The sequence below is a fragment of the Phalacrocorax aristotelis genome, chromosome 17 (assembly GCF_949628215.1).
Source record: "Phalacrocorax aristotelis chromosome 17, bGulAri2.1, whole genome shotgun sequence".
NCBI classification, from domain to species: Eukaryota; Metazoa; Chordata; class Aves; order Suliformes; family Phalacrocoracidae; genus Phalacrocorax; species Phalacrocorax aristotelis.
Genome location: NC_134292.1, coordinates 6,341,884 through 6,368,953, shown reverse-complemented (window position 1 = coordinate 6,368,953; position 27,070 = coordinate 6,341,884). Strand labels below are relative to the sequence as shown.

Here is a 27,070-nt window from a genome sequence, read left to right as displayed (position 1 = left end):
CAATACCCAATCCAAACTTCCCCTGATGCAGCTTGAGGCCATTTCCTCTTGTCCTGTCATTCATTACTAGGGAGAAGAGACCAACACCCACCTCACTCCAGCCTCCTTTCAGGCAGTTGTAGAGAGCGATAAGGTCTCCCCTCAGACTCCTTTTCTCCAGACTAAACACCCCAGCTCCCTCAGCCACTCCTCATCAGACCTGCTCTCCAGACCCATCACCAGCTCCGCTGCTCTTCTCTTGGACACTCTCGAGCACCTCGATGTCCTTCTTGTCCTGAGGGGCCCAAATCTGAACACAGGGTTTGAGGTGCAGCCTCCCCAGTGCCGAGCACAGGGGCCCCATCCCTGCCTGGCTCCTGCTGGCCACACCAGTGCTGACACAAGCCTGGGGGCTGGTGGCCTCCTTGGCCACCTGGGCACTGCTGGCTCATGCCCAGCCGGCTGTCAGCCAGCACCCCCAGGGCCTTCTCTGCTGGACACTTCCCAGCCCCTCTGCCCCAGGCCTGGGGCGTTGTGTGGGGTGGTTGTGACCCAAGTGCAGGACATGGCACTTGGCTTTGTTAAACCTCATACAATTAACCTCGGCCCATCAATCCAGCCTGTCCAGATCCCTCTGCAGAGCCTTCCTGCCCTTGAGCAGATCGACACTCCCGCCCAATTTGGTGTCATCTGCAAACTTCCTGAGGGTGCACTCAGTCCCCTCATCCAGGTCATTGATAAAGATATTAAACAATACTTGCCCCAAAACTGAGCCCTTGGTTGTTAAACACCACATGAGGTGGCCACAGCAAGGCTATCTGGCTGCAGAGAGCCACAGCGAGCACAGCCCTGCTCTGTCACAGCAATTATAAAATTTGCGTTCTCTGAAAAGACACCAAAGCATAAAGTAGAAGTAAAATAATCTGTTCTCTGAGATCATGTCCTGCCTGGTAAGGGCTGCTGCTTCTGACTTCATGTACCCACAGTTCAAACCTTCACTCTGAAAGTCATCATCATTTTCATTAAAGCATGTTTACGTCCGTTAATTAACATTCAATTCCCCCACCTGGGGCACAACATGGGCCCAACTCGGCAACGTGTGGTGGGGTTACCCCACAGAAAGGAGAAGAGCTGGTTGCAATGTTAAATGAGAACATAACTTTTTCTTTCTTCATCCCAAATACCCACTTAATAACAGAGTTCTTAAACTGGGTTTATCTCAGGAGCGCTGCTTGAATTAATGCTCTAATTGAAAGTTATTTTAATCCCAGTGATCTCTGCTTGGGATGAAAAAGCCACACACATTAGATCTCCTTGGGGCACGTGAGGTACGACCAGTACTGGGTCAAAGACAAGGAAGGGCAAAAAGAAGTGTGTTTTTCCCTTCAGGGAAGAGGATGTTTGAAGGTGACCGAAGGGTGGTTCACACCGCTCAGGGGATGAAGACGCGCTGGTGATGTGGCTGCATTTCAGAGCTCAGCAGCAAAACCCTCACTGCTGTGGCCGCAGCACCCACGAGATGGCCCTGGGGCTCCTCAGGGGCAGAGGTGCAGACCTATTCACAGAGATCATTAGCTGTCTGGGGGGAGAAGCGCTGAGTGCCGATGGCGGCCCGAGGACAACTTCACTTGGTGCCCAAATGCACTTGCTTGTGCCGGTGTGCGCTGTGGCTGCGAGAGCGCAGGGGACAGGGAGGCCTTGCGGGGGCTGAGGAGACAGCTCCCCTTTGGGAACGCGCCTGGGGAAAACACCTGGAAGCTGGAAGCGCGGAGCAGCTGCTGATGCGGGTGGTGGGGGTGGTGGTGCTGCTGCTGCTGCTGGCCGCGGCCGGCCACTCCCGCCCGCGCCGCGCCGCGCCCGCCCCACGTCCCGCACGCTAACCACAGTCTTTACTCCAGCGCCCAGCGGCCGGTCCGCGTGACGCGAGAGGCGCCGAGCTTTCCCATTGGCTGGCGGACCTGCGGGCGCACCGGCGCGTCGTGCGGGAGGCTGCCGCGGTGTCGCGCGGGGGCGGCGGAATGTCGGGGCCGAACGGGGAGCCGCACGTGCCGGTGGGTGGCGCCGGCGGCAACGGCGACGAGGAGGAGGAGGAGGAGGAGGAGGACGGGGACAGCTTCGGGGAGGAAGGTGCGTGGGGGCGGCCCGGGACGGTGCCGCCTAGCATCCCCGGTGGGGCTGGCCGGCCTGGCCCGGTCCCCGCGGGCCCGTCTGCAGACGCGGGTGGCGAGGCCGAGCTGTGCCCAGATGTTCCGCCGGACGGCGGGAGGCGAGGAACTGCGGGGCGAGCGGGTTCGGTAACTGAGCGGAGCTGCGGTGGTTCCCGCCCCGCGATGGGGTGCGGGGCCCCTGCGTGCTGCCTTGGGGAATTTTTTTGTTTTCTTTTTCTTGTGAAAAGATTATTCTGTGCTTTTGCTGGTGTCCGGGGTGGGGATGGCCAGGGAGAAAGAGGACATTTGGATTTTGCAACCTTAGGACAGATCTGGGAGAAGAAGTCATGGGTGGAAAAACTGAACTCAATGCCATTAGCTTGGCAAATTCCACTTTGGGGCATTTTTGCAGTGCCTAGGTATGAAATTTCCGATACTGCCCCAGCCAGTTAAAAAAAGCCAATGGAGGAAGCAAGACAACAGCAGAGCTGTTATGTGTGTACGGGTCATTCTTAAAGTTGGAAATCTTTAAGTGGGTAAGCACTTGGCTACTCTTCTCTTGAAAATGGTGAACAGTTGGGTTATGCTGTTTCCCAAAACACCGTTCAGTTCCCAGATGGGACCCACAGAGGTGAATCTCATAGTTGTGGCCATGATCCACCTGCAGCGACAGGAGGATCATTTCTGCCCTGAAACACCCCAAGAGTGTTCACTGCTTTGCATCATCACAGTGATTTGCGTTTCAAAATTTTGAAGAGCTAAGACACCCGTTGGATGTGACAGTCACTAAAGCTGATCTACATCGAGTCTCTGCATTAAGTTGTTCCGCCTGTAATTCGCTGGGACTTTATGTGCAGTAGCTGGTCATAAAGGTCTGTAGCTATTTCCTGGTCTCGTGGAGCTGAAGCTGTGGATCACTTCCTTGATCTCAAATAGAAACCTTATTTTTGGCAACTGTTCTTGTCAGAATGCAGAAGAGTAAACAATGCGATCGCCACACTCCTGGTCAACATTTTCATTGGCAGTTAAGTTTCCACAAAAATACACCAACTTTGCAACGAACAGAAGACAACCAAATAAAATGTTTTTACAGACTATTTTAAATTTTTTCTTTTTTTACCTCCCAAAGCTGCCCAACTTATCTGGCCTTCGCTTGAGCTCTAGGCGCTGAGAACTGTTAGCTCCTGCTGTGATGATGGACTTCTTGCCAAGTTGATGATAACGTTACTTATCAGAAGTAGTTACCATACCTGCTTGGGATCTGCCCACCATTTAATTGGCACATAGTGCATCTAATACTAGGTTGAAGTAAAGAGCTGTAACTCATGGACATGCAGATATCATAGACCTTGAAACAGGTTTGCAAGATACTGATAACTGCCAAAAGAATGTGTCTGCGGGCTTGATTTGTAAATGCAAGCACATCAGCAACGCTCGTGCTCATAATGGCACCTCTGCATATACCTGTGAGGCCAAACTTTTATAAACAAGCTTAAATGTAACAGATGCTATTCTCCAAAGAACTAAAGGCTGCAGCACTGCTGTGAATGGCTCCAAAGTAGTACAAGAAAAAGAGTACAATTTTTTTTTTTTTACTGAAACTTCTCCTTAGCTATTAAGAATTCAAATAACTGCAGTATTTAAATATTCATAGTTCTTTTAAAGCTGATGATAACGGCAGCGCCTGGGGCTGGTGTGCTGGGGGGCTCTGGGCATCCTGCCTATGAAAGTGTTAAGGGGGCAGCCTAGAGGGGCAAAGTTGGGCTTGTGAGGCTGGAGGACTGCAGCATGGCTTGACCCTCATCCACAGGACAAGGGTGCCCAGATATCCTCATCCTCCTCATTTCCTCTGTGTTCTACATTAGCTCAGAGCAGTGCTCCAGCCAGGCACTGTGTGTTGCCTCTGATGCTCCCCCAGCTGCTCAGAGGAGCCGGATGGAGAGGAGCCAGCCCCAGCTGGCGAGGTGTGGGCTTGTCCCACCCACGCAGGCATCTTTCCCTGTCCTGCAGCCCACGATCCTCAAAAACGTCAGCCCATGGGTCACAGCTCCGTGCCTGCCACCCTGCACATGCTCAGCCCGTGCAGCTTCAGAAGGGAACATGGGACTGGCTGCACCTGGGGCCTCCTGTGACCCTCCAGGGTTTCAGCTGCTGCCAGGCTTCCAGTTCCTGACTAACTTGTCAGCAGAGGTTTATCTTGTCCAGTTTTTCAGTGATTGGTGGGTTGTTTTTTTTTCTTTATGATTGTGTGAATATTGCTTGGAGCAATCCAAAAGCAAGCATTTCATCACAGTAGCACAGCTATCTTAATCTGATTAACAGTGCTAATACGCATCACTGTGAAATGGCATTGTGCTGAGGCTAAAACTTTGGCACTCAAAACAAATGCTGTGCGTAAGGAACCAACTGTCAGGATCATCCTGAATGGGTTTGGTTTTAATCTGAAGTACCCAAAGCCTTAATGGTGCATGGAAATCCTGTGGTCAAACCTGGTGCCCCACACTTACCTCCCCTTTGGAAATAATGGGGCCACTGCCAGCACCCTTGGGCTCATCCCTGCTCCTGCCACTGCAACGGCCAGGCTGTTTCAGCAGTCTAACCCCCACCCCAGGCCCTTGTGAAGCACATCCCAGCCTGGGAGCCTTACACAAATAATTCACAGGGTGTTCACACTTGGGCACACTGCCAAACTGCTGGCACCCTCATCAGGAAAGGTGATCCCCAAGGCTAGCTAAAAAGGCTAACTTGTCCTTGGGGTTTATTTGGTACTGTTGCAATGCGGATCACTGCACGGTAGCACTCAGCATGTGGTCAGCTATTTATGTATGACATCGAAGGCTGTCAGAACAGGTTTGGACTGCCCAGGTAACTTGCTGTAGATCTTGTTACCAGTCCTCCAACTTCCCATTGGTCTCATTTGATCAGTGAACACAACACATGCAGGATTTGGTTGCATTTTACTTCATGCACCCAGTGGCATATAAGGTACAGCCAAAATGCCATGGGCATGTTTTGCAAGAGCTCTCGCTGCCTTCACTGGTCTGCAGTGACAATATACTTACGTTGTTCAGTCTCTCATTTCCCTTCCTTTTAGAATATGCAGCAATAAACTCCATGATGGACCAGATCAACTCCTGCCTGGATCACCTGGAGGAGAAGAACGATTATCTACATGCCTGCTTGAAAGAACTGCTGGAGTCCAACCGCCAGACTCGCCTGGAGTTCCAGCAGCAGAGTGAGCAGCAGAACATGGAAGCTGATGTGCAGGGATCACAGCCTCCTGTCTAGCATGCTGGCCACAAACTCCCTGTTGGTATTGCTAAGGGGACATTTACTGGTCACCAATTTAATGTAGAACTTGAATAGAAGAGGTACCTCGTGCCTGTTACCTGTTCCTTCCTGTGGTTGTGTCCTTCCATTCACCTACATGTTCTGTTTCTCTTTAGCTGTGTGATAGGTGCAGAAGCGCGCAGGTGGATGTAGGAGAGTTGGGTTTTTTTTGCTCCCCAACATGAGCCTGGTGCTCACGCTTGGTTAAAGCTGGTTGTAGGAAACCTGATGCCATGCAGGTTGTTTGCAAGCAGGCCCTCTTCACAAAGAGGAAGAATGATCTCTGCTCTTTTGCACCATGAAATCCAAGCAAGGAGTGTTATGGCTCTAGCCTCTTCCCCCAAAAAGCACAGCAGGCAGGGGCTGTCCTGGCTCCAGGCTTGCCCCTAAGTGTAACTCTGGTGATGGACTTTGAGAGGGGAGGCCTAGGCGGCTCCTGCCTTGAAGCCACAGCTTCCCCATTACTTGCATTAATGATGATGTAAGAAATATTGTCAGATGGTCCCAGATCACTGGACTCTTCTGTCCACTTCCAAGACAAACCACCAGGGTGATGGTTTTGACTGTTATAATTGGAAGCTGCCTAGCTCCTTAAGCTGCCATTAAGGACTCAGGCTTTAGAGAGAGGTAGAGCAGCCTGGTTAGCCCCCACCACAGCATTGGCTGCGCAGAGCAAAGAGGGGCCTGCCTGCCGTGGGCTGTGAGCAGGGGCCTCCCTGTACATTTAGACAAGAGTATGCATGAGCATTCTGGTCTGAAACTTTGTGATCTTGTCAGGATGGCCTGGGGCCAGCACTGTGAAGCAAGTCTTACTGTTCTACTTCTGTAGAGTTAAAGGAGTTGTTTTGGAAAGTTACAGAAGTTATTTGTAAGAAATCTGTTTTATTAAAATCAGTTTGAAACAAAATTTGTTCCTGAGAGTCTCCACTATGAGAACAGACTGTATTAAGCCTTGTAGTATTAACAAAGGACCACGATGCACATTCTTGCCTAGCTTAGGACACAGTGCTTCTCTAAGAGTGCACATCTTTGAAAGGAACCTGTTCTGAGGAGCAGAATTGGGCACACAGTCTCCCAAGAGATAAACTTTTCCTCTGCCTAGAAAGGAAACGAGAGGAACTACAAAGAATTCTTAGTGAAAAGTAAGTCTGCATCCATCTATTCCATGAACTTTGAACTATGGAAATCACATTATCGTCTTCTTAAGTTCAACAATCCAGGCCTCAGTCTTTCCATGTAATTGCTGTATCCCAACTGTACAAGTAATAACCAACACCATCCTGTATTAGACACGCTAAAGCCAGGCTTATTTTATTCTTAAAATAAAAACAGCAGTAAAGTTGAAGGTTTTTGCTCTATTAAAAGACTCCGAAAATAAACATTTCCAGCAAATATCATATGTAAAGGGCTCTCCCTTTAAGGCCACTCTATCTGGGTTTGCGCCTAGTAGAGCGTCTGCACCCAGCAGAGTTAAGACTGGCTGTCTCACCTTTGGCTAGGGAGGAAGGCTCTGCTGCTGCCTCCTGGCCTGTGTTTGCTGCCTCATTCTGTCCTAAACCCCCTCCATTCCCTGGATCCTGGCAGTCGTCTGTGCCTTCCCTTTGCCTGACTGCATTGGCTTCCTCCTTAGACACAGCGTGTCCCAACAGCTCCCCTACGGCGCTGCTTTCTTCAGGGAGCGGGCAATTGGCACTAGTGGTAGTGAACTTGCTCTCTTCCTGTAGATTTTCTTCTTCTACAACCATGATTCCACATACATCATCAGTCACGCTGGCTAGGCTTTTGCCCTCTGCTACAGAGACGGCCAGCTTACCCTTACCCTCCAGAGACCTCGAAGCTTGTTCCTGCAGGGCTGGCAGCTCTGTACCCTCCTTGCCTATCCCATGATCATCATTCATCTTGCTGGTATCTGCTGTTGGAGCAGGAGGCTGTTTCACATCATCCAGCAACTGGGAGCTGGAGCCCTGGGAATGCAAAGGAGCCTCGGGGTAGACAGCTGTGGCACGATGCCTCGCTGCCTTGTATCTCTGCAAATACAAACAAACCAATGTTAGAGACAAGCCCAGCTCAGCTACCGTCACTGCAGCAAGTAGCAGGTGGTCCAGGAAAACCTGTACAAAAACAGTGGTGAGTGGCAGCTAGAATCTGCAGGGGCACAACTTGTCTCAGCAGCTCTCCTGGCCTGGCTGCTGAGGCTTTCAAGCAGAGAAGGGTCAGCTCCTGCGAGGAAAAGTGGCGATATTAAAAATTGAAGTCCCTCTTGTATTACTTAATGCTGAGTGAGCGCATGGCAGACCTGTGGCTCCTGAGACAAAAATCACATTTTGGCAACTGTTAATCTCAGTCAAACTCAGGACTTTGTGGATGTAACAGTGCAAGTCACAGCTCTTGCTTCAGCTACTGTCAGGACATAACTCTGGACACGTACCCTGGATACATGAGGCTATGCACTGCCCTCAGCTACAGAGATGTGATTTAATGTTTATCAGCTAAAGCAAGACTCAAGTTGAAAGTTTAAGGTTTTTCGCTCTGCTGATACAATCTGTGCAGCCAGTGAAGCTGTTGACAGGAACACTAAGATACCAAGAATATCTTTGTGTTACAAGGTACTGAGGTTCTCTACAGAATAAAGATAAGCATATCATCAACAAAATGACTCATTTGCACTAGCTATCAGGATGAACTAGTAGAGGTCTGTAAAGAGATTAAAATGGCTACTAGCCATTTTCAAGACTGGATTTCAGAAAAACAGCAACTCTCTATAGCTATCTTACATGCAGTAGGAATCTGGTCTTCAAGACCCAAACAGAGCATGAACTAAAGGAATAAAACAAAGCTCCCTCTTTTCCACAATAGTTCCCTCCACAATCAACTCTCAGCTTTCTGCTAAAGGGTCCCTTGAACTGGCACTAGCATCAGACCTGGCAATTTAAGGAAACTACTTTGAGTGCACTGGCTTTCACCACTGCCTTAAGCAGTGCTACTAGAGTCTGTTGTGTGGAATTACAGCACACCAAACAGGAAGCTTTACACTGTAATTCAGTTTATTATTGCAGGCTTGCTCTTCCCCTGTCCTTAAATAATGGGATATGCAATATCATCATACGTTGGACCTAGATCAGTTGAGTTATAATGTTGTACCCAGACGACACGAGGTGCAAGCGTGCCAATTTGTTTTCAGAGCGATGCTGCGAACTGCCTCACTAGCAGACAATTCTCTGCTTTGAAACGTTCTGCTGAGCTACTCTGTGAGAGTACCCCAGAAACTGGCAGTGATTTAACTCAGACTGTGACAAGCCCAAGGCACCTAAGCAGCCAAGAATAATAGTTATCTGCCTGCAGATATTTGATGTTTGTCATAAATAAACCCTCCAGGTCACTCTGGCATCCATTTAAAGAATGTTTGATTTCAGCTCGAAGTGGGCTGCAAGGGAGGCATACACACTGCTGCTGTGGTTTTACTCTAAGCTGATCTAAAATAAGTCAGAAAACTGCAAGGCCAATTCTTTCATTCCTGAAATGACTAGCTGCAGGAGTGGGAGAGGATGAGCAACCATGAAGGAACAGCTGTGGTCTTCTGCTACTTGCCATTCCAAATCTATTGCTCTAAGTGCTGGCTTCTGCAGCACCCCACCCCTTTTCCAGAGGCAGTGACGGTTGACTAGGAATAGTTAACCTCTCTGAAGATTAGCAGAAAAACACCTAGATTTTTTTCTTTTTTTTTTTTTTTTAAACACTAACAAAAGGCAGATACATCTGTGGTGGGGAAGCACAATAGCTTTTGCTGGAGCAGGTTTTGGGTGCAGGCAGAGGACAAAGTCAGTGTGGGAGCCTCCCGCCTTGCCAGGGTCAAGGAATACCGCTCTCCTGCACAGGCAGGGCCTGACAGTGGTCATGGGATTGGGCAGAGACAGTGCAAGCCTGTGTACCCACCACAAACTACTAATCCAGGCCCCTCACCCCCTGGCAAGTCAACAAGGACAGAACGATGGAGGCAGATTCCAGGCCAGCCCAATAGGAAAAGCTTCTAGATACGAAAGCAGCAAGGGGCAATACGGCTTCTTTAGGTGGAGCCAGTAAAGCAAAGGAACAGCACCAGTTGGCAGAGCTTTGTGCTAAGGAGTTTCTAGGAAAGGGTAGCAGACAGACAGACAGACAGACTTCCTGTTGCAGGCTGACCCTGGGGACCAAATGGACACTCAGCAGCTTGTAGCTTCCATCCCATAAAGAGTCTGTAACGTTAAATTTCCAGATTTCTAAGATGAAAATCTGATTTTACCAGGCCCCTTAATGGATGAATCACACCTGCAATTTTGGCTAAAGGAGCTGTTCTTGCAGTGTTGCATGAAAAGATGCATATGTTCCAGCTTTTGTTAAAAGGAACAGTCTCCGTCTCTTCTTTTTTCCCCACCTTGACCCACCTGTAATCTGTCTAACAGAAAAAAGGCCTAGACTAAACAACAGACTCCACAGGTTCAGCAAACAGAGCAGACATTCTAAGGAAGATTTCCAGCCAGAAATGGTCAGCAAGATGACAGCAGCAGTAGCTGGGAAGCAGGACTGGACCGGTGTTAGGTCTACAGGGGTGACGGGAGACAAACACAGAGCACACCAGGAGAAAGCTATGGCACAATGGACACCAAGGATGATGGACATGAACCGAAGACAAGACAGCTAACGTGGTGGATTCACTGAAGAGACACGCATGGGGGTAACAAATGCCAGGCCATGCAATCGCCAAAGGGTCTAACCTGAAAGTTCTCAAAATGCATCAGGGACTTGCAGTGTGCGAGCCGGGCAGCAGAGTCGCTATGGTAGAATTTGTGACACAGCCTGCAGAGGTAACCTGCGACGGGGACCAGAAAATCCAGGCCTGTGAAACGGGAGGGGAAGGGAAATCACAGATCACATTGAATGGAACTCAAATAATGAAAGCATGTTAAAGGGAAAGGGGAGGGGAGGGGGAAAAAGAAAAGTGGAAAGCTTGGCTTCTGTTAATTGGGGATTTGCAAGATGACTTGCTGAATATCTCATCTTACCATGGAATGGCTGTGTGGTTGATATTCAGAGAGAAATCTGGCTGCCAGAGCAAAGAAACTACACAGAGCATTAAGGGGGGGAAAAAAGGAAAAAAGAATACAATGGAAAACTACAGAGAACATGTGATCTAATGTAATGGGATCAAACCAAGCAGAAGACAGCAGGCGCGCAAGAGGAACACGCAGAGAACATTCACAGCATGAATCATTATTCCATCTGCCACACAATAGTGGAAGGTTACAGCGATATGGAAGATTGGTGTAAACAGAGCTCTCCTTGGGCACAAAACAGCCTCTGCAGAGCTGCCCTCCTCACAACGAGTGGCTGTTAGAGGTCTGAAGTCAGGATCGCTTACAGGGTGGGGACCAGAGACAGCCATCTGGAGGCAATGCTGCCCACCAGTCCAGCAACATGTCTGAATCACCACTAGGTAGAGCGTGGGGGTTCTGAAGTGGAGGAAACACACACAGTTTGGGCTCTGGCAGAGAGCTTGATACTGTCAGTACCGCTCAGTATCTCTGTACAAGCTGCATTTCTGTTGGAAAGCATTCTCATCAATATGCTTTCAGGCTCTATCTTTCCAGAGCATCCCTCATTTGCTGTCTACTTTCTTCAGCACTCCTGCCCTACTCGTTCCATTTCCTACCTTAGTAAGGTATCTGGCTTTCGTCCTTTCTTCTTCAAAGCAAAAGGCAGCTGACAAACATCAATCACATCCTTATGTTTTATCACACAGTAATAAAGCAACGTTTAGCCCTTTCTCCAGGCAGCAGTGACCTGCACCAGTCCAATGCAGATGCTGGAGCACTATGGCCCAAGAAGTCATTACAACAGCAGGTAGAGACCATCCTGTCTTACAGATACAGCACGTGGCCGGAGAAGGCTCTGTGGGCCTTTGCTTAACTCTGCTTGCTTACCATAGGCTGTGTCTGGACAATACTTCTCGCTTCCTTCGTAATCCTCCAAAGACACTTCCTTCAGCCCAGTCTGGAAACCAAAAGAACGTTAGTGCCTACTCTATCAATGCCAATTCCCTTCCTGGGCTCTGATGTTTTTCTTGTAAGCTTGGGAGCAAAACAGATGATTTCACATACCAGAAAGAGTTGCACAGCATCTGGTTAGGGCCAGACACAAAACCCAATGTCGGGAGGCCACATCATTATAAGGGTTAAAAAAGCCCCTTGCCCTCGAAGCCTGAAGTAGCTTAACCATGTACCTCCTTCTTGGTAACTGCTCTCTACTGGGAAAATTATATTTATCAAGATAAACCTCCACACTTATGCTTGCTGTGAGACCAAGCTGCTGCTGGGCTTTTCAAAGAGACTATGACAATATCTGTCAGAAATTCTTTCCCTTGGAAAAAAAACATTGCTTATTCTCCTCAACAACAAGGTAATGTTTGAAGGCATCAGTAGGAGCTGTAAAGCACAGCAGAAACACCCTCCTGCACCCCACACATAGTGCCTGATTCTCTTTTGCATTGTCCTGTGTTCTGGAAGAACCCCAGAGCCCAGCCCTTACCCTCCTGCTGTAGGGTGCAAGGTTGACTTGACTCTTGAAACCCTGAGCTCAAGCAGCTGAGATCAACTAAATCACAGGAGCCCTCAGCAGATTCTCAGACAGATCATTCCTCCTCCTTCTGCATGGCATACCTGCTTGGCAGCAGAATCCTCACTCTCCATCAGCACTACATCAAGGTCTTCCTCCTCACCAGTTCCCACCTCTTCCTCCTCCTCCTCCTCATCGTCATCTTCAAAACAGCCAACAGCATCCACTGTGATCAACTCCTCCGAATCTTCCGGGCTGCCCAACTCCTTCTCTCCTAGCCTCACCTGCCAGGTACAGATCAGATGAACTTTGCACTCTCCATTTAACGAAGGAAGACCCCAGACTCTGAACAGAATGCACTTGATGGGTAGAAGGACTGCAAGAGAGGCACAAAGCCATTGTGCTTCTAGACACATCTAACTCCTTTTTCCCTTTTTCACTCAATTTCTTTAAGCTCTAACAATCAAAGTAGAGCCAAAGATGAAAACTGAAACAGGGTTGGAAGAATTGCACATCTTCCTTTCATCCCTGCAATAGTCAGGGAACCTGCTCTACAGTGTAGCTACCTCCAGTCTGGTGCAGTATTACCTCTTTGGCTTTCTGTTTGTGCTCAGGGGACTTCATATGCTCCACAAACTTGCGAGGTGTCTTGAAGTGGCGGCTGCAGACAGTGCAGAAAGGACGAAGCGAGCGTTTGGCCAACTGAGGAAAGAGGGATGATCCAGTAAGTCACAAGAGGCACCACTTTGGAGAAATGCAGATAAATCTTGAGTGAAACAAAGCCACAGCCCTGCGTCTAAACCAGGAAGATCACAAAAAGAGAGTCATCTTTTCAGCAGAGAGGACTACCTAGCTCTTATCTCCCAAAAAGATAGAAAAACATGCAGAGTAAAACAAATGTGGTTTGTAAGATGTTTCTGGCACTTCTCCCCTAGAAACCAAGAAACAGAATGTCCTGTCTAAATTTTAGCTTGAAAATTTACAGGCTGCCCACCAATTCCTCCACTCAATTGATTAGGTGAGTACGATAGGCCATATTTATTGAGAAAAGTCAAGAACTTTAACCTAGAGGTGCTTCCGGCCATATTGACACTGCATGACAACTTGAAGCTCCAACAGTGCCAGTGTTCAGAGACAGGAGGTAGCATGGCAGTGCTCTTGGACAGTGAGGATGTTACTGGCAGAACTTTCTGTGCATCTCTCCACTCCAATCACTTTTCCTTTGCTGCTAGGGGAGCAGGAGATGCTAGACATTTCCACTCAATCCCCACAAAAGGTCAGTGCAAAGATGAAGTCCATGCTATGGTTGTTACCTTGTGTTCTTGGGTCCTGCGATGTCTGATTAGATCCCCTGTGAAGTGTATCTGACAAGTGTTACACCATCGCTGCTGGGTCTCCCTGAAGTGACAACAGATATATCTGTAAGTCACACCTTTTTACATTCTCCATGGAATACTGCAGTTTGCAATCTGTTCTTGGCATTGTTTTCCCCAGCATTCCTATCTTTACAGGCTCAGATTTATTTTCTCCCCTTCCCAGCCATTTCTATAGGTTGCTTTAGCTCATGCTGACAGAAAGGCACCAGTTAAAACAAGCATCCGACCTGATCTACTGTATTAAAACCTACACAGCAGGTTAAAGTCAACACTTTCCTTCATCAGGAAGAAAGTTGCCTGAAGGAGATTAAGGCCCCTGAAACCAGAGGGTTTTTGTACCTTTTCTAGAACACAGGGGCACCCTGGTGCAGTGAGGAATTTTAGAATCCATGTGGGTCCACATTCAGATTGTTTTCTAGTGCAGACCAGGACTTACCCATCTTTCTCTGCCAGCACCTTCTGCTCCTTCACCATGGGCAGTAGTGAAACAAAACAAACATTGCTCATGTGCTGAATCTCCCCAAGTCGCTGCTGGTGCTGAATTCCAGCCATGTGGGATTGGAAATTCTGAGAGACGTTGGGAGAAAAATCCATTTAAACATATTCAAAATACAGAAAATAATAGGTATGAGCTATGCTTTCCATTCTCTTGGCTGCTGTTTAACAACAAAATGGTATAAAAGCTTAAGAGCATGGCTGCCTGTGGATCCACCCACATTCGCTCTCTAGCAGGTTGCCTGCCAGCTCCTCAGGAGAGGTTTATTTTATCTGCACGCTTGTCAGAATTTTTTATGTTACTTGTTCCCGAAGCATGAGCCCTTGCTAACAAGTCTCCTGCTGCACCTCCCCACGGCAGCTGGCTATCTAATTCACTTCTTTTGACCACCCATATCCTAGTCAGACCTGCAGATTTTACCTGCTGACTGCAGCAGTTGGTCTTGCAGATGTAACAGTAGAATTTAAGGACTGATTCAGGGCTGGGATCAGCTGTGCCCACCTCGCAGGTCCAGTGCCCTGGTTTCAGAGCTGTTGTACTGATAGCTCTGCTCTCACTGCTCTGCTGGATAGTCACTTTCAACGAACCTCCAGAGCTCAACACCTGCCAAAAGGAGTCAAGATTAAGTCCAATCTCTCAGTAGAAGAGACTATGAATTACACCAGCTTTTTGTAGGTGACCCAGGCTCTCTACCCCTTAGGAAAATGCATTTAAGCTTGAATCCACAGGAGGCTGATGAGAAAGACTCTCATACACACTCCTTCTCCCAGTGCTGCTAAATCAGCGATCCCTGTGTCATAGTACCAGGCCTATTGGTACAGATGGTTGTTTCCACAGCCTCTGTAGACACTGTATGATCCAGTCTCTGGAGACTGGAGCAACAAACAATGCATCAGTAAGGGACACGATCAGCTCACTTTTCCGCACTGCAGAACTAAAGGCAACTCGGCACCACACCTGATGGAGTAAGGAACTCAGACAAGGGCAGGATGATACATTCAATCACATCAACAAACGTCTCTAGTTATGACATACTATCAAGTCTGATTCACACCACGGGTTAGTTCTTTCTCTGGTTATAGATTTACACAGTGTAAGATCCTCGTTTAACATCTAGCATGTGGGCAAGCTATTTCATGGAAAAGACTCTCAGGTTGCTGGCTTCACCCGTGTTTCATTTTTCCAAGCTGCCTTTCAAAAGCACAGACTCCCACTATCTGCTCATACCTGCTGTGATGGCAACTGCCATAGCAGCTGCATCTCTACTACCATCACTTGAATTTTTTTACATCTGCTTTTCAGCAACATAAAGGATGTATTTAATTATGGCCCTCAATACATATATTTTTCAGTGGCTCTTTCAGTTCAACTTTCCATCTTTCCAGATGAATACTGAAACCTTAACGAACCCCAGCATCCACAAACAGCCAGCGGTAGGTAAGGTACAGGCTAACAGAGGTACAAAAGCAGCAAGTCAGAGCAGACTGCACACTAATTGCAGACATATTATGCCTTATTGCCAGGGACAACAGCTTACAGCAGGAGACAGAGCTCCAGAGGTGGGTGCCATCTGGTTCCCAGTGGCAACGGGCTTCTCTGGGATGGAGGGGGAGGTTTTATGTTCTGCACCACCCCTGCACATAGTGGTGTCTACTTACCTCAGGAGCCTTTGGTTCCTCAGAGAATTTCCTTTCTTTAGAGAGATCTTCAGCTGTGTACTCCTTTGCATTGTCTGTACCTAGGAAGAGAGAGTCCTTTTAGCTGCCTTAAATCAAAATAGCAATGACAGAAAAACCAAAGCAGCAGGTGAATGAAGTCAGGGAGCTTTCCTCACAGCACTGTTGGCCATAAGCCCAGCTCACAAACCTTTCTCCACAGAAATCCTTATTAAAGAGGGAAACTTCCCATCATTTGCATTTGGTAGGCAACAGGTTTTAAGGGACTATGCTTGGATTTGGTTCCTAGATTTCCTCCTCCTTTCCCCACCCTGTATGAAGGTGGACATTTCTGATGAGACCCAGGGAATATACAGATGCTGATCTACAGGTGCACTTCCAGCAAGGAGTAACCTAAAAGTACAAATCATGGTGCCCAGCAACTCACCATCAGCTTGGACATGGGTGCTTGTCTCTCCTGCTTCCTTGCTGTCTGTGGCATCCTCTAATGCAGACTCCTCAGTCACACTTCAAGGATATCAAGAAAATACGGTTATTTGCCATGTTACAGATTAAGAGATTCAGAAGACACACCAAGGCACAGGCTGGGGTCTAAGCTACCACACTGCACTAAACCCCCAAATCAAAAAGCTCCCAGAAGTGGTATTTCAAGCAAGGATTCAGCAGAAATAAATAAAAACTGTGAAGAATGGGCATTCTAGAACAGATTCAGAAACAGCAGCCAAATAATCTGGACAAGAAGGTTACAACTGATTTTTTTTGATCATGGCCCTCTCCTGCAAAAGGCCTGCAGGGAAATAAGTTCATACAGGAACTCTCAGACCTCACTCCTGTCTTGACTGGTGACCTGCAGGGAAGCTGCAATACCTGGACAGTACTCCAGGCTGCTCTCTGCATGAGGGAACAGAGACCTGTCAGAACTGACCAGGTTCTCAGTGACGTGTTACAGGGATTTAATCATAACTGCCTGCTCTATTTGTATCAGTCATGTTTTGTTCCAGAGTCCCTACAGTTCTGCTTGCGAAGGAAATGCAGCTATACAAGACAAAAATCAAAACGACTTTGCTTTGTTTTATTTGATACGGCTGATCTGCTAAGGAGGGAAAAAAAAGATCCTGAGGGGACTGCTGAAAACAAATAGTTGACTTCCGGAAGGCACAAAGTATACTTTACAATGTCTTTCTCCATCCCCCATTTTTCCATGAGGGCTGACACTTTTAATCATGGCTTGAATGGCTTCTTTCTTAGGCCAGCTCAACATCCCACCCTGGTGTTGTTCTGCCAACAGGGAGCAGCACATCCTGCACAAGCAAGGACACAGACTGTGCAGGTACTGCATCCAGTGATCCAAACACAAGCACCGCATAATTTATCAGATTGATAAGTGATAATGTAACTGGGTTACATGGCTATAAATATGCAGTAGGGTTTGGGCAGTGCAAACACGAAGAAAACAAGAGTGGCTGGCATTAACATTATTTGTCAAGTGCTGGCAGCAGGCTCAACACTATACCACACACAGATGGTGACAGCACTCCAGGGCAAGGGTTTGCAGTCTAAACTGCAAATCTAAGGAACAATCTAAGGGAGCAAAAGCCATCACGAGCATGATCTAAGGAGTAAATGGTATTATATGGATACTTGTCAGGCCATGCTAGAAGAAGTGGGTGTTCAAGGAGGATTTGAAGATGATGAGTGCTTTCTGCACTGGAATGAGGATGTTGTTCCAGGCATACAGATGGTACATAGGAGAAAAGGCAGAAGTGGGAAAAACCTGAAATGAAGAAGGAGGCTGGTATTCCTGGCCAATGGGAAATGGAACAATGAAGCACGAAACAAAAGTTTGTGACATGGATGGGGAGAATGCCCGTGTCTGTCAAGGGCAATATGAGAACCGTAAACTATCTTTTTCAGCAATCCATCATCCATTCATTGGAAGGAAACAGAAACACTTCAAAAAAAAAAAAAACAACCACCAAACTAAGGAATCATCTAAGCAAATACCAGCCATAATATACGCATCAAATCTGGCAGTCCCTAACTACTGCTTGGGAAAGGATTTTCCTAATAACAGGCTTGCTGCAGTGAGATCTGTCATTCCTCAGACTAGATTCTTTTTTTCAGTGTAAGTAACAGGACTTTGATTAATACCCTACTAAATATTAATGTAATTAAAATTAAATTAGCTTTGGCAAACAGATTAACAAAGCATACGCTCAAATGCATTCAACTCAGCTTTAATTAAATTTATTCACTTTTTTGCTAATCAGAGTCCATAATTCACAATGGTCCCTGCTCACACAATATTTATCACTCTTTAATGTTTTACGCGATCGAGGTAATATCTGAACATCAAAGTAATCCTGGAATATTCTCCCTAAAGCTAGCCATTAATCTCTAATCTACAGATGGGAAACAGAGAGGTAAAGAAACTTGTCCGAAACCATGCAGTGAATCGTTAACAGGGAAGATAAGAGGACCCAGGAGTCCTGACTCATAGTCATTAACATATGTTGGAGAATTCTCAAATCAATGCCTCCAGAAATCTGTATTCACTCCCTCCTCTTCTCCCTCTGCACCAGCTAACAGCGACAGTTCTGGGAGAGGTACGGCACCGTGCAGATGGCACCAGGAGCTCTGCAACGTGCCTTCCCACTAGATGGCAATACAGCCTTGTCTGTTCCTTCCTGCACCCAAGGAGGCAGGGAGTGCCAAGATGGGCCAGCCGCGGCCAACATGCCGGCGCGCTGTGCGTCCTTTGCGGATAATAGGATTGCCTTTGTCTATTTTTACCCAACAGATAAGGGTATTGGCAAGACAATCTTTGCAGAAAGGATACAGAACTCGACAGTCATGGATGCAGGCTTGGATACTAGGGAACACTGATTCCCCTCCCTTTCTCATTCTGCAAAATAAATTACCCTCTCCTACACCTACTGTAACCTAACATATTCCAAAGCTTTTCCTCTCTGCTGATATGTGGATGCTCATTTCCCTTTTTGACATTTAGGGAAGAAAATTAGAGAAATATATCAGAACAGAAGAGAACTTCTCTGCTTCCTACAAGAACCCTGGCAGGAGAACACATGAGCACACTCCATGTTTGTTGCATGTTTACAGGAGCTGCATCTCTTGTTTTTCATTCCCATAGTTGGATCACCCATCACAGAGACCCTGCAACACCCTGGATCTCAGCAAGCACCATGAGATTTTCTGAATTGTCCATGAGCATCTGAAATACCCTCTACATGCTAGACATCAGGCCAGTACAGTACAGACCTAATGATTAGAAAATAAAATTAGGCAATATTTCTAAACCCAGTAACTATTTCAGTACCCCATTCAATAAATACCTCTTCAGTCTTTTTGCTGCAGGTTCCGTGTTCAACACAGATTCTGTTGGAGTTCTTGGCTCTGCAGGAACACAGGAGAGAGATCTCCTTAGCAAAGCAGACCATGCCACCTTGAGCACGCTCCCTAACTGACTGGCCAATGCCAATAAAACTCTGTTAAAGCAAACCATACCATACACTTGCTTATTCTGAATTTGAGAATTGAAGTGACGGGTAGACAATGACCTAAGAGATTTCAGTTTTATTGTAGATGTCACTGTATGAGATGTCAACCAGAAAGAAATCTATGTTTATATTTACTAAGTGGGTCTTAGTCCTGTACCTAGGTGACAAGAGCCCAGATCACAGGAACATTAAAATAAGCCAAGGTGGCATATCTACCTGACACCAAGCGTTTAATGAGGTGATTTTCCCCACTGCATAAACACTGGTCACAACCTCATCATATGCTGCATTTTCAGATTAGGCACTCTTCAGTCAGAAGTGACATTTCCACACCTGCGTTGTATCCGACACTGTAAGGGATTCGGTGCCAGCAGTTTCTGTTCTGACAACCAGAGTACAAGTGCTCTTTCGACCCATCTTTTCCTTAGCATGCTAACTGCAACTGGTTCTGCTTGACTCCATGAGTGTTTGACTCCATGAGATGTTGAGCTCAGCATGGGTAAGGCTATGCGGAAGCTTTAGTTTCAAAGCAGTTTCATTTTTTCCCCCACCTTAAATGGGGCTCACTGTGAAAGTGAATTCTGCTGAGAGGCTTCTGTGCAAGAGATATGGAGCTAGCTTACAAAAAACAAAAACATTCAGGGAAAAAGGATATATGAAGCACAGAGCAGAAGGCTGCCACAGGCAGTTTAAGTGTTTACAATTGGAGAGAAACATAGCTGATTAAGACTAAAGCCACCTCCAGTCTTTGCTGCAGGAATAGCAGAGAGGAGTTTATCATGTCTAGGAGCATTTTTTCCATTACAGGCTCACCCCTACCTGTGGATGGTGAGGAGTTGTTCTGCTCTGACCCAGCTTGCAGCCCCTCTGGGATTTCGATTTTCTCATCACCTTGTGTCTGAGATGAAGAACCAGGATCTAGTTCCCGCTTCCGGTCAGGGACCCTCTGGAAGTCCTGCAATGGGAAGACCATCACTGCCAGCTCTTGGTCCTTCCTCAAACCTAACACACTGCCCAAAACACCAGACTTTTACTGTGGGTCAGGAACAGGAATTCCAGCACACAGTAATGGAAAGGAATAGATGGTTTACAATGAACTGCCTTGCTTCAGGCAAGTTTACATGGTCAAACAGAGCAATGCACTTTTAATTCCACAGGCAGCCCATAACATTTCTCCAGTTCTGTAAGCTGCAGCTGTAGGAGACCCTGCTGCTTGCAGAGGTTAGGATCGCTTTAGAGGGGCTCTGGCAAGAGGTGCACAGGCAGGGAAAAAGAATAGTCCCAAATAATCCCCCTTCCTTTTGACTCTGGAGAAAGGACAGTCCAAGAGTGGAAGTCTACCTTGACCACCACATCTTTTTGACAGAATGGGACCAAATTTAAAAAAGCTACTCTAAGAGGAGGGAAGTACTGGTCAGTTAATTCAAGAATTATTTCCAGATTACAAAAGAGGTCTTAATGGTGGAAAGTGAGAAAGGTTTTTACCAAAAAAAATTGTAGATTTTAGAAAGTCCACAAGAACAAATATGATCCTAATCTTAAAAAAAAAAAAGGGAAAACAGTCCAGAGAGACAGAGCAATGTGTCCATGGTAGAAGCAAATTGTTTGGGAACAACAAACCACTTTGGAAGGCTAATGGGGCAGAACCCTGGCCTCTGTGAGGAGCAAAGCACCCAGCCAGGATTTAATCTATTGTAATTACTTTGAAGCTGGTACTTCTAAAGGCTCCTTTTCTATCTTAGGTTCAAAGCGTTCTCCTGTGAGGAATTCTCTCTCTTGGGCAAGAGGTGACAAGAAACCTTTGCATCATAAATGTAAATGTGGCCACAAGAACCTTAGAGATGGACTTATTTCTGCATTTCTCTATCAGCAGCATGGTGCAAAACATCATTTTCATTGTAAGGCTCTCCCCTTTCTCTTTTGCTCTCCACCTACAATACAGTTAACTGCTGCAAGTGCAAACCGAGCACAAAGCTCCTGAATTGTTGGAAACTACAAGCCCACCTTGCGAAAGGTCCGGTTCTGCCGCTGGAAGGGAAGGCTGGGGAAGCCCAGCCGAGTGGGCTTTAATGAGACCCCAACAGGTGGTGGCCCCAGGAGGGAATGTCTTGTAGCCTGAGGGAAAAACTGCTGCAGTGCTGGCGCTGTCATGTTAAATCCACGCAGGTTTCCTATAAATGCAAACACACAGCATATGACCACCCTGCAGTGTGCAAAGCAGAGAGAAAATCTTCCACCTGTACAAGCAGCAGGGAGAGGGGAAGGGCTCCTCCATGCAAGACGCTGTGCTTTACTGGGCACTGCATGAGTGCTCTATGCTCTTCAGCCCCCACAGAACAATTTGATGTGATAGCAACTATTACTATGTATCAGACTACTTAATTATGATTGTCACTGTAGGCTAAGATCATTAGAGCAATTATTTGATCTGAGCACACTAGTGCTTGTGTTTGCAACAAACAAGGTCTCATTTTACAGAAATCCTCTGTAAAAAAGGAAAATTCATCCCACATTTGTGCAGCTGGCAGCTCACACCACAGCATGGATGCTGTGTAACGCAAGCCAGCAACTGCATTTCGTTTAAAACACTGGACTTCTCAAACAAGAGATTCCACAGTCCTCTCTGCCACCTGGTTATCATGCAACCTCAACATGTCAACCTAAACTCTGACACTTGAGAATCTGCCATCTCCAATTATAATGCTCTGCTTTCTGAACAGTTCTTTTCAGCATCCACAGACTGTTAACTAAGTCTCAACAATTTCTTACAAAGGCCATTCTTGCTATCCCCATTTCAGGGGTGAGGAAATGGAAGTGGCCAGATGCTTCAGCTACACCCTCAGAAGCTGAACACCATTCTGGGAAGCTGGACTTATATTGTGATTTTATTTATTCTTCACTTGAATTAGTGCATTCTCTGGCTTTCTAGAAGCTGTTAAAACAGGGCAGAGAAGTTTGGAGACAGGCACTCAAAATCTGAAAAAACAAGCTACACTGTACTCCTCCATGTTTGTCTTCAAAAGTAATCTAATCTCTTCTTACTTACCATAAATAATCTCTTACTGTAAGAAGACATAGCTGTATTTAAAAAAAAAAGTCTATAAAGCAAGAAATCATCTCCTACACTTGGTTTAGTACCTTTAAAGAACTGCACATCTATTTCAACTTGGAAGTACTTATTTTTTCCTATTCCTACTGCTGAAGCCACATACAGTCAATGAATTATTTATGCTGATGTTCCCCAGGTACAGAAATACTACAGCATCAGATATTCTTACATGTAACCCAAACCTGAATGACCAAAAAAATTCAGATCCCTAAGAAGGGCCACAGTGAACACTGCAACCGTACTACACGTTACCCGTGGCTAGCTGAGGTAGGTTATTGAAAGAGAAGTCACAACTCAGTTCAGCATGTAGAGGAGAAAAGAAGAGGAACAATGCTAAGTCAAAGTGCATGTAGCGTTCATCAACATACCTTATCCTGCTCTCATATCTAAGTTACCTCAGGTTCCTGGCATACTATTTAAATACAACTTCTTAATAAGACAATTTGCTTTAGGGAAAAGGTCAGACTATCCTAACATCAACATATCTGAAAGCAGATGGTTGACTAGAGTGGAGTCAGACTTATTTCCTGACACAAATATATACACCAATCTTCAGAGCGTGGCTTGTCCTTTTTCACTGCCAGTTTCCCTACAACCTAAGAGAGATATGTAGAGAGCCACTGGAGTCACTAGAGAGCCCTCTCGTTAAATGGACAAGGGAGAACAAAAGGAGAGTTAACGACATGCAGAATAAATCTATTGTCTTCACGTCTGAGCACGATTCACAGGCAAGATAAAAATTGCAGGCATTAATCTAAACTAGGTACTTTAAAACTGTCCCAGGTACTGATCTTCTGTGTTGAAAAGAGCTGTTAGGTTAAGACATGAGCAAAAATGAAAACATAGATTTATTCCTAATATCTTTGTTAGCAATGCTATTATTAAGGCAGCTTCATAAGTTTGTTTTGAAAACATCACATCTGGCAAAAAAACCCACTTGTGGAAACACAGCAGTGGAAGCACAGTGATATTATCTACCATACAAATGGCAGTCATTTAAGGAATCAAAATCTCACAAGACTATTGAAACCCAAACCATTTTCCACCACAGTATACTTCATTTGTTTGTACTGCACTAAGTTTAGACAAAGACAAGCATCTACTGCAGACAAGGTTAGCATATATGTAACAGACAACGAAATAAATTGTTTTAACCTTCCAACCAAGGAAGACAAACAAATAATAAAAATCTAAATATTTTATCTAAATATATCAATGGAAGAATGCTCCGTTCACCAAGTCTAAGAGGGAAGGCAAATATTTAGTACCTAACCTGATACTTTTGAGTGCTATTCCTGGCTGTTAACAGTCGGGCACATGGGATTTTCAGGAACTGAAGAGCGTCTATGATGTAGACTATGGACAAATTTGAAAAGGGGGGAAAAAAATGACGACAAATGGAACTGCCAAATACAAGGACTGCAATGGATCAGCAAGAAATAGCCATACTATGGTTTCAGTCCATGAAGAATGATTAAATAGCTCAAATAAGTAAGCGTCTCCCATAACGACAGTACCTTGCATCTGCTGCATGAGTAAGGCCCGCTGAAGCATAGGATTGGCATTGAGCAGCGACGGTTGATTTGTTGCCCGTAAGCTCAGCATCTGTTGCTGTTGCGGTGGTGGCAAACCCCTGGAAAATAAGGCATTAATCATAACAACCCAATAAAAACTGTACCCTTCAGTTCCAGGCACCTAACAAGTATAAAACGGAGGAGCAAAAGATAGCTGAAATGCTGATATACATGCATGGAAAAGATACCATACACCAGCACTGTATCCTCTTTCTTCCACTCTCCTGGAATTTCCAAAGCTGACAGATTGTCTATCAAGGAATTTGAGGTCAGAGAGAACTCCTTAGCACCAAGCCCACATAAAGCCTGTCAAGCAGCATAAAAAAAGCCCAGGAGCTGACTGCAGTTCTACAGAATTATGCAGCACTCGTCAGTAGAAACGAGCGATCTAGATCAGCAGCTACATTTAACACAACAACAAAAAAGAAGTTCCAAAAACCAGGGAGTTTTCTCAGTAGCTTAAAGCACATCTTTCCAAAATCGATGCCTCCCACACGGAGCCAGACAGGCCAAAACTGTTAAGTGGTGCCCCCTAACTGCAAGAACCGGATGGAAAAATAAAGCACGGCCTTCATATTTAAAACACGAGGAGGAAGAACCAAGCGGAGAAGAACTCTCCAGTCCTAAGGAGGGTGGAGCAGACATAAGAGAAAAGTCTGAAGAAACTGGCAGGCACTTCTTCAGGCGATTGCAAGGTCAGGCCCACCTCTAAGCATGACTGCTGACACAGCTGTATCTGTGAGGGCTGTAAAGAGGTACAAACATGGATCAGAATATCCACGCTGACAAAAAACCCCAACCCTTTAACAGCATTTACAGCAGCTCATCTTCACGTTTGCTGGTCTAGATTGTTCCAGTCTCAGAGCAGAGATATTTATACCAGAAAAATCATACTTTCAAAGGTGTAAGATGCATCCATGCTAGCTTGCAGTCAGTCCCATACTGGCATTTTAAGGGCAGCTTTGTTTATAGTACAAGGCAGATGAAAATGGTAAAAAAGATTTAGAGATTTGTGTTTCTAGCAGAACAGAAAGATTCCCACATTTACCTCAGAGACATACACCTTACAAGGATCAAGTAATTATTATAATTTATTAAATAAGGAATTAACTTTCTTAAATTCACATCCCATTGCTTTGAATTTCCAGAGGCTTTACAGAGAACAGTAACTGCAGATAAATGCATCATTTCAGAGAATTTGTGTTAGTTCTACAAATCTCAGCTCATCAGGGACAACTGCTCCTATCTAAGACAGTTATTTTACCTCTAGCATTTTTTAGGAAAACGACAGCTGTTTGCCTTTTTATTTCTGGCAGATGTCATTCGTCTTTTAACACACAAAACATGATTTTCTCTGTCCCCCCCGCCCCACAGTGCTCAGTCACATCCTCAGCGCTGGGGCCGCTGCAGGAACAAGTTCAATAATCTCACCCAGGCCAGGAGACCCAGCCGGAGAAACAAAATAAATAAATAAGTGAAGTTCAATAATAAAACAAAGCATGTGTCTGTATTTAGGGCGGCTCAGTTCGGTGCCTACGAGCGTTTCTGAGGGAGAAGGCGGTTTTCCCCCCGAACCCCCTCCTCGCTGCCTCAGCCCGGGGCCCCTCCGGGCCCTCGCCCGCCGTGAAGGAGCCGCTCGCCCCCGGGCCATCCCCTCCCGCAGGCTCTGCCCGGGGTCACCCTACGCGGCCCCGGGGACTCCCCGGCGGCAGCGACCCTCCGAGCGGAGACGGGTTCTCCAGAGCACCGGGGGACGAGCTCCCGCACCCCGGCCGTCCTCCCCACAGCGGGGTTTGCTGCCGCCTCACAGCCCCGCGCCCTCCCTCAGGCATCATCCCACACCCCCCGCCTGCCCCGAGGCCTCCAGCCCCGGTTCTACCCCGATCGAGGCCCGTGCCCCTCGCCGCCTCCCTTTGTCACCTTCCCCGCCGGGTGAAGGCAGCTCCGCAGCCAGCCCCGCCGAGGCTTTCGCGGGGCTCGGAGGGACGGAGGGGAGGGAGGCGGAGGACAGCGGTCCCCCGGGACAGGCCCGAGATCCCCGGCCTCGCGTAGCGGCGCTTACCGGCCTCCCTGCTGCGCCGGGGGGTGGTGGTGGTGCTGCTGCTGCTGGAGGAGGTGCTGGAGCTGCAGCAGCTGCTGCTGGAACTGCTGCTGGTTGAACATGTCTGGGGAGCCCCGAGCGGGGCGAGCCTGAGACAAAACACGGGAGGGCGAGGGAGGCACCGGCTGCGGGGCTGGCGCGTATCAGCCCAGCAGCCATTGAGCAGGGGAGCCGCCGCCGCTGCTGCCGCCCATTCATTCACTGAGCCGATTCCCCCCTGCCTCCTCCTCCTACCCCCCGGGGTCATCGCCAAGCAGCAGCCTGTGGAGGTTTCCAAACCCCACCTCCCAAAACCCGCTCCCACCCTCCCCTGCCAACGGCGCCCGCAGCCCGCCCCGCTGCCCGCGGCGGGGCCGGGCCGGGCAGGATCGGCAGCCGCGGCCCCTTCCCTTCCCCGCCCCGCCGGCACTCACGGCGCAGCCCGCGGCCCTTCACCGCTCCCCGCCAGCCGCCTCCATCTTCCCGCCGGCGACAACAACCACCTGCCCGGCCCCGCTTCCCAGCCAAGCCCAGCCAGGAGGCAGCTCCTTTGGCAGGGCTGCAGGACCCGGTCGCCCCCGCCAGGTTCGGGATCACCCTCCCGGAGCCTTCTCTCGGGTCGCCCCAGCTTGCGACACCTCCATTTCTCATCCCCCGCGCTGGAGCGGGGTCCCCTGTCCCTGGAGGGGCTGGGAGGGGCTGGACACCATCTGTCCAGGGCCGGGCAGGGGAATGGAATAAACGGCTGAAGAGGGGGAGCAGATGGCATCCAACAGCGTGGGGTTTCTGTTCTTTGTTTTTTATTTTTTTTTAATAGTCATGGGGAATCTTTGGTAACCGTCTCTCACCGAGGAGATGGAAGAAAAACAACAGCCTCTGGCCATTCGCTGTGGTCACATCTTGGCAAGCCTGCCATGAGAACTGGGAAGAAAACAGGGACTTTTGCAATATTACTCTGTGCTGTAGACTGAGATGACTTTTCTAGCAGGCCCTTTTGTGTGTGTCTGCAGCAAAACCTTTCTTGCAGCACCTGTTTTCTGAAAGTGAATTACTTTTAAGGTAGTTCAGTACACATGGCCTTTGCATGAAAAAAAATAACAACTGTCATTTCTTCTTATACTACACCTAGCAAGGGTAAAGATGCATTTCTGATCTTCGCCATTCCAGAGAATTCATCCTGAAATAATTCACTTTATA

The 27,070-nt window shown here is 47.3% G+C and overlaps 2 protein-coding genes across 4 annotated transcripts; one reads left to right on the top strand and one right to left on the bottom strand.

Moving 5' to 3' along the window:
* The first annotated feature begins 1,926 nt into the window (after positions 1–1,926).
* BBLN (bublin coiled coil protein) lies at positions 1,927–6,850 on the top strand. Its single transcript, XM_075111742.1, has 2 exons — positions 1,927–2,106; positions 5,221–6,850. The coding sequence occupies exons 1-2, from the start codon at positions 1,998–2,000 to the stop codon at positions 5,412–5,414; spliced, it is 303 nt and encodes a 100-aa protein (XP_074967843.1). The 5' UTR covers positions 1,927–1,997; the 3' UTR covers positions 5,415–6,850.
* CIZ1 (CDKN1A interacting zinc finger protein 1) lies at positions 6,740–26,527 on the bottom strand. 3 transcript variants are annotated; one of them, XM_075111740.1, is made up of 16 exons: positions 26,308–26,527; positions 25,856–25,983; positions 23,737–23,852; positions 21,115–21,281; positions 19,930–20,065; positions 18,946–19,006; positions 16,020–16,099; positions 15,575–15,654; positions 14,337–14,519; positions 13,857–13,987; positions 13,358–13,442; positions 12,633–12,746; positions 12,149–12,328; positions 11,414–11,483; positions 10,208–10,329; positions 6,740–7,483 (listed from the first exon to the last, which is right to left on the bottom strand). In XM_075111740.1, exons 2-16 carry the CDS (start codon positions 25,954–25,956, stop codon positions 6,884–6,886), a joined length of 2,226 nt encoding a protein of 741 aa, XP_074967841.1. In that variant the 5' UTR covers positions 25,957–25,983; positions 26,308–26,527; the 3' UTR covers positions 6,740–6,883. The 3 variants fall into 3 exon arrangements, with proteins under 3 accessions (XP_074967841.1, XP_074967840.1, XP_074967842.1); XM_075111739.1 differs by lacking the exon at positions 26,308–26,527 and having other exon boundaries at positions 25,856–26,182; XM_075111741.1 differs by lacking the exon at positions 26,308–26,527 and having other exon boundaries at positions 6,740–7,420; positions 25,856–26,157.
* Between the last annotated feature and the right edge of the window lie 543 nt (positions 26,528–27,070).

Bases quoted from the DNA above. Each gene is read 5' to 3' on its own strand.
- BBLN (XM_075111742.1), top strand. From the start codon at position 1,998: ATGTCGGGGCCGAACGGGGAGCCGCACGTGCCGGTGGGTGGCGCCGGC. The intron at 2,107-5,220 runs GTGCGTGGGGGC...CCTTCCTTTTAG, and splicing joins GGACAGCTTCGGGGAGGAAG to AATATGCAGCAATAAACTCC.
- CIZ1 (XM_075111740.1), bottom strand. From the start codon at position 25,956: ATGTTCAACCAGCAGCAGTTCCAGCAGCAGCTGCTGCAGCTCCAGCAC. The intron at 11,484-12,148 runs GTATGCCATGCA...TTTGGTTTCCAG, and splicing joins AGGATTCTGCTGCCAAGCAG to ACTGGGCTGAAGGAAGTGTC. The intron at 10,330-11,413 runs GTAAGCAAGCAG...CCCGTTTCACAG, and splicing joins TTGTCCAGACACAGCCTATG to GCCTGGATTTTCTGGTCCCC.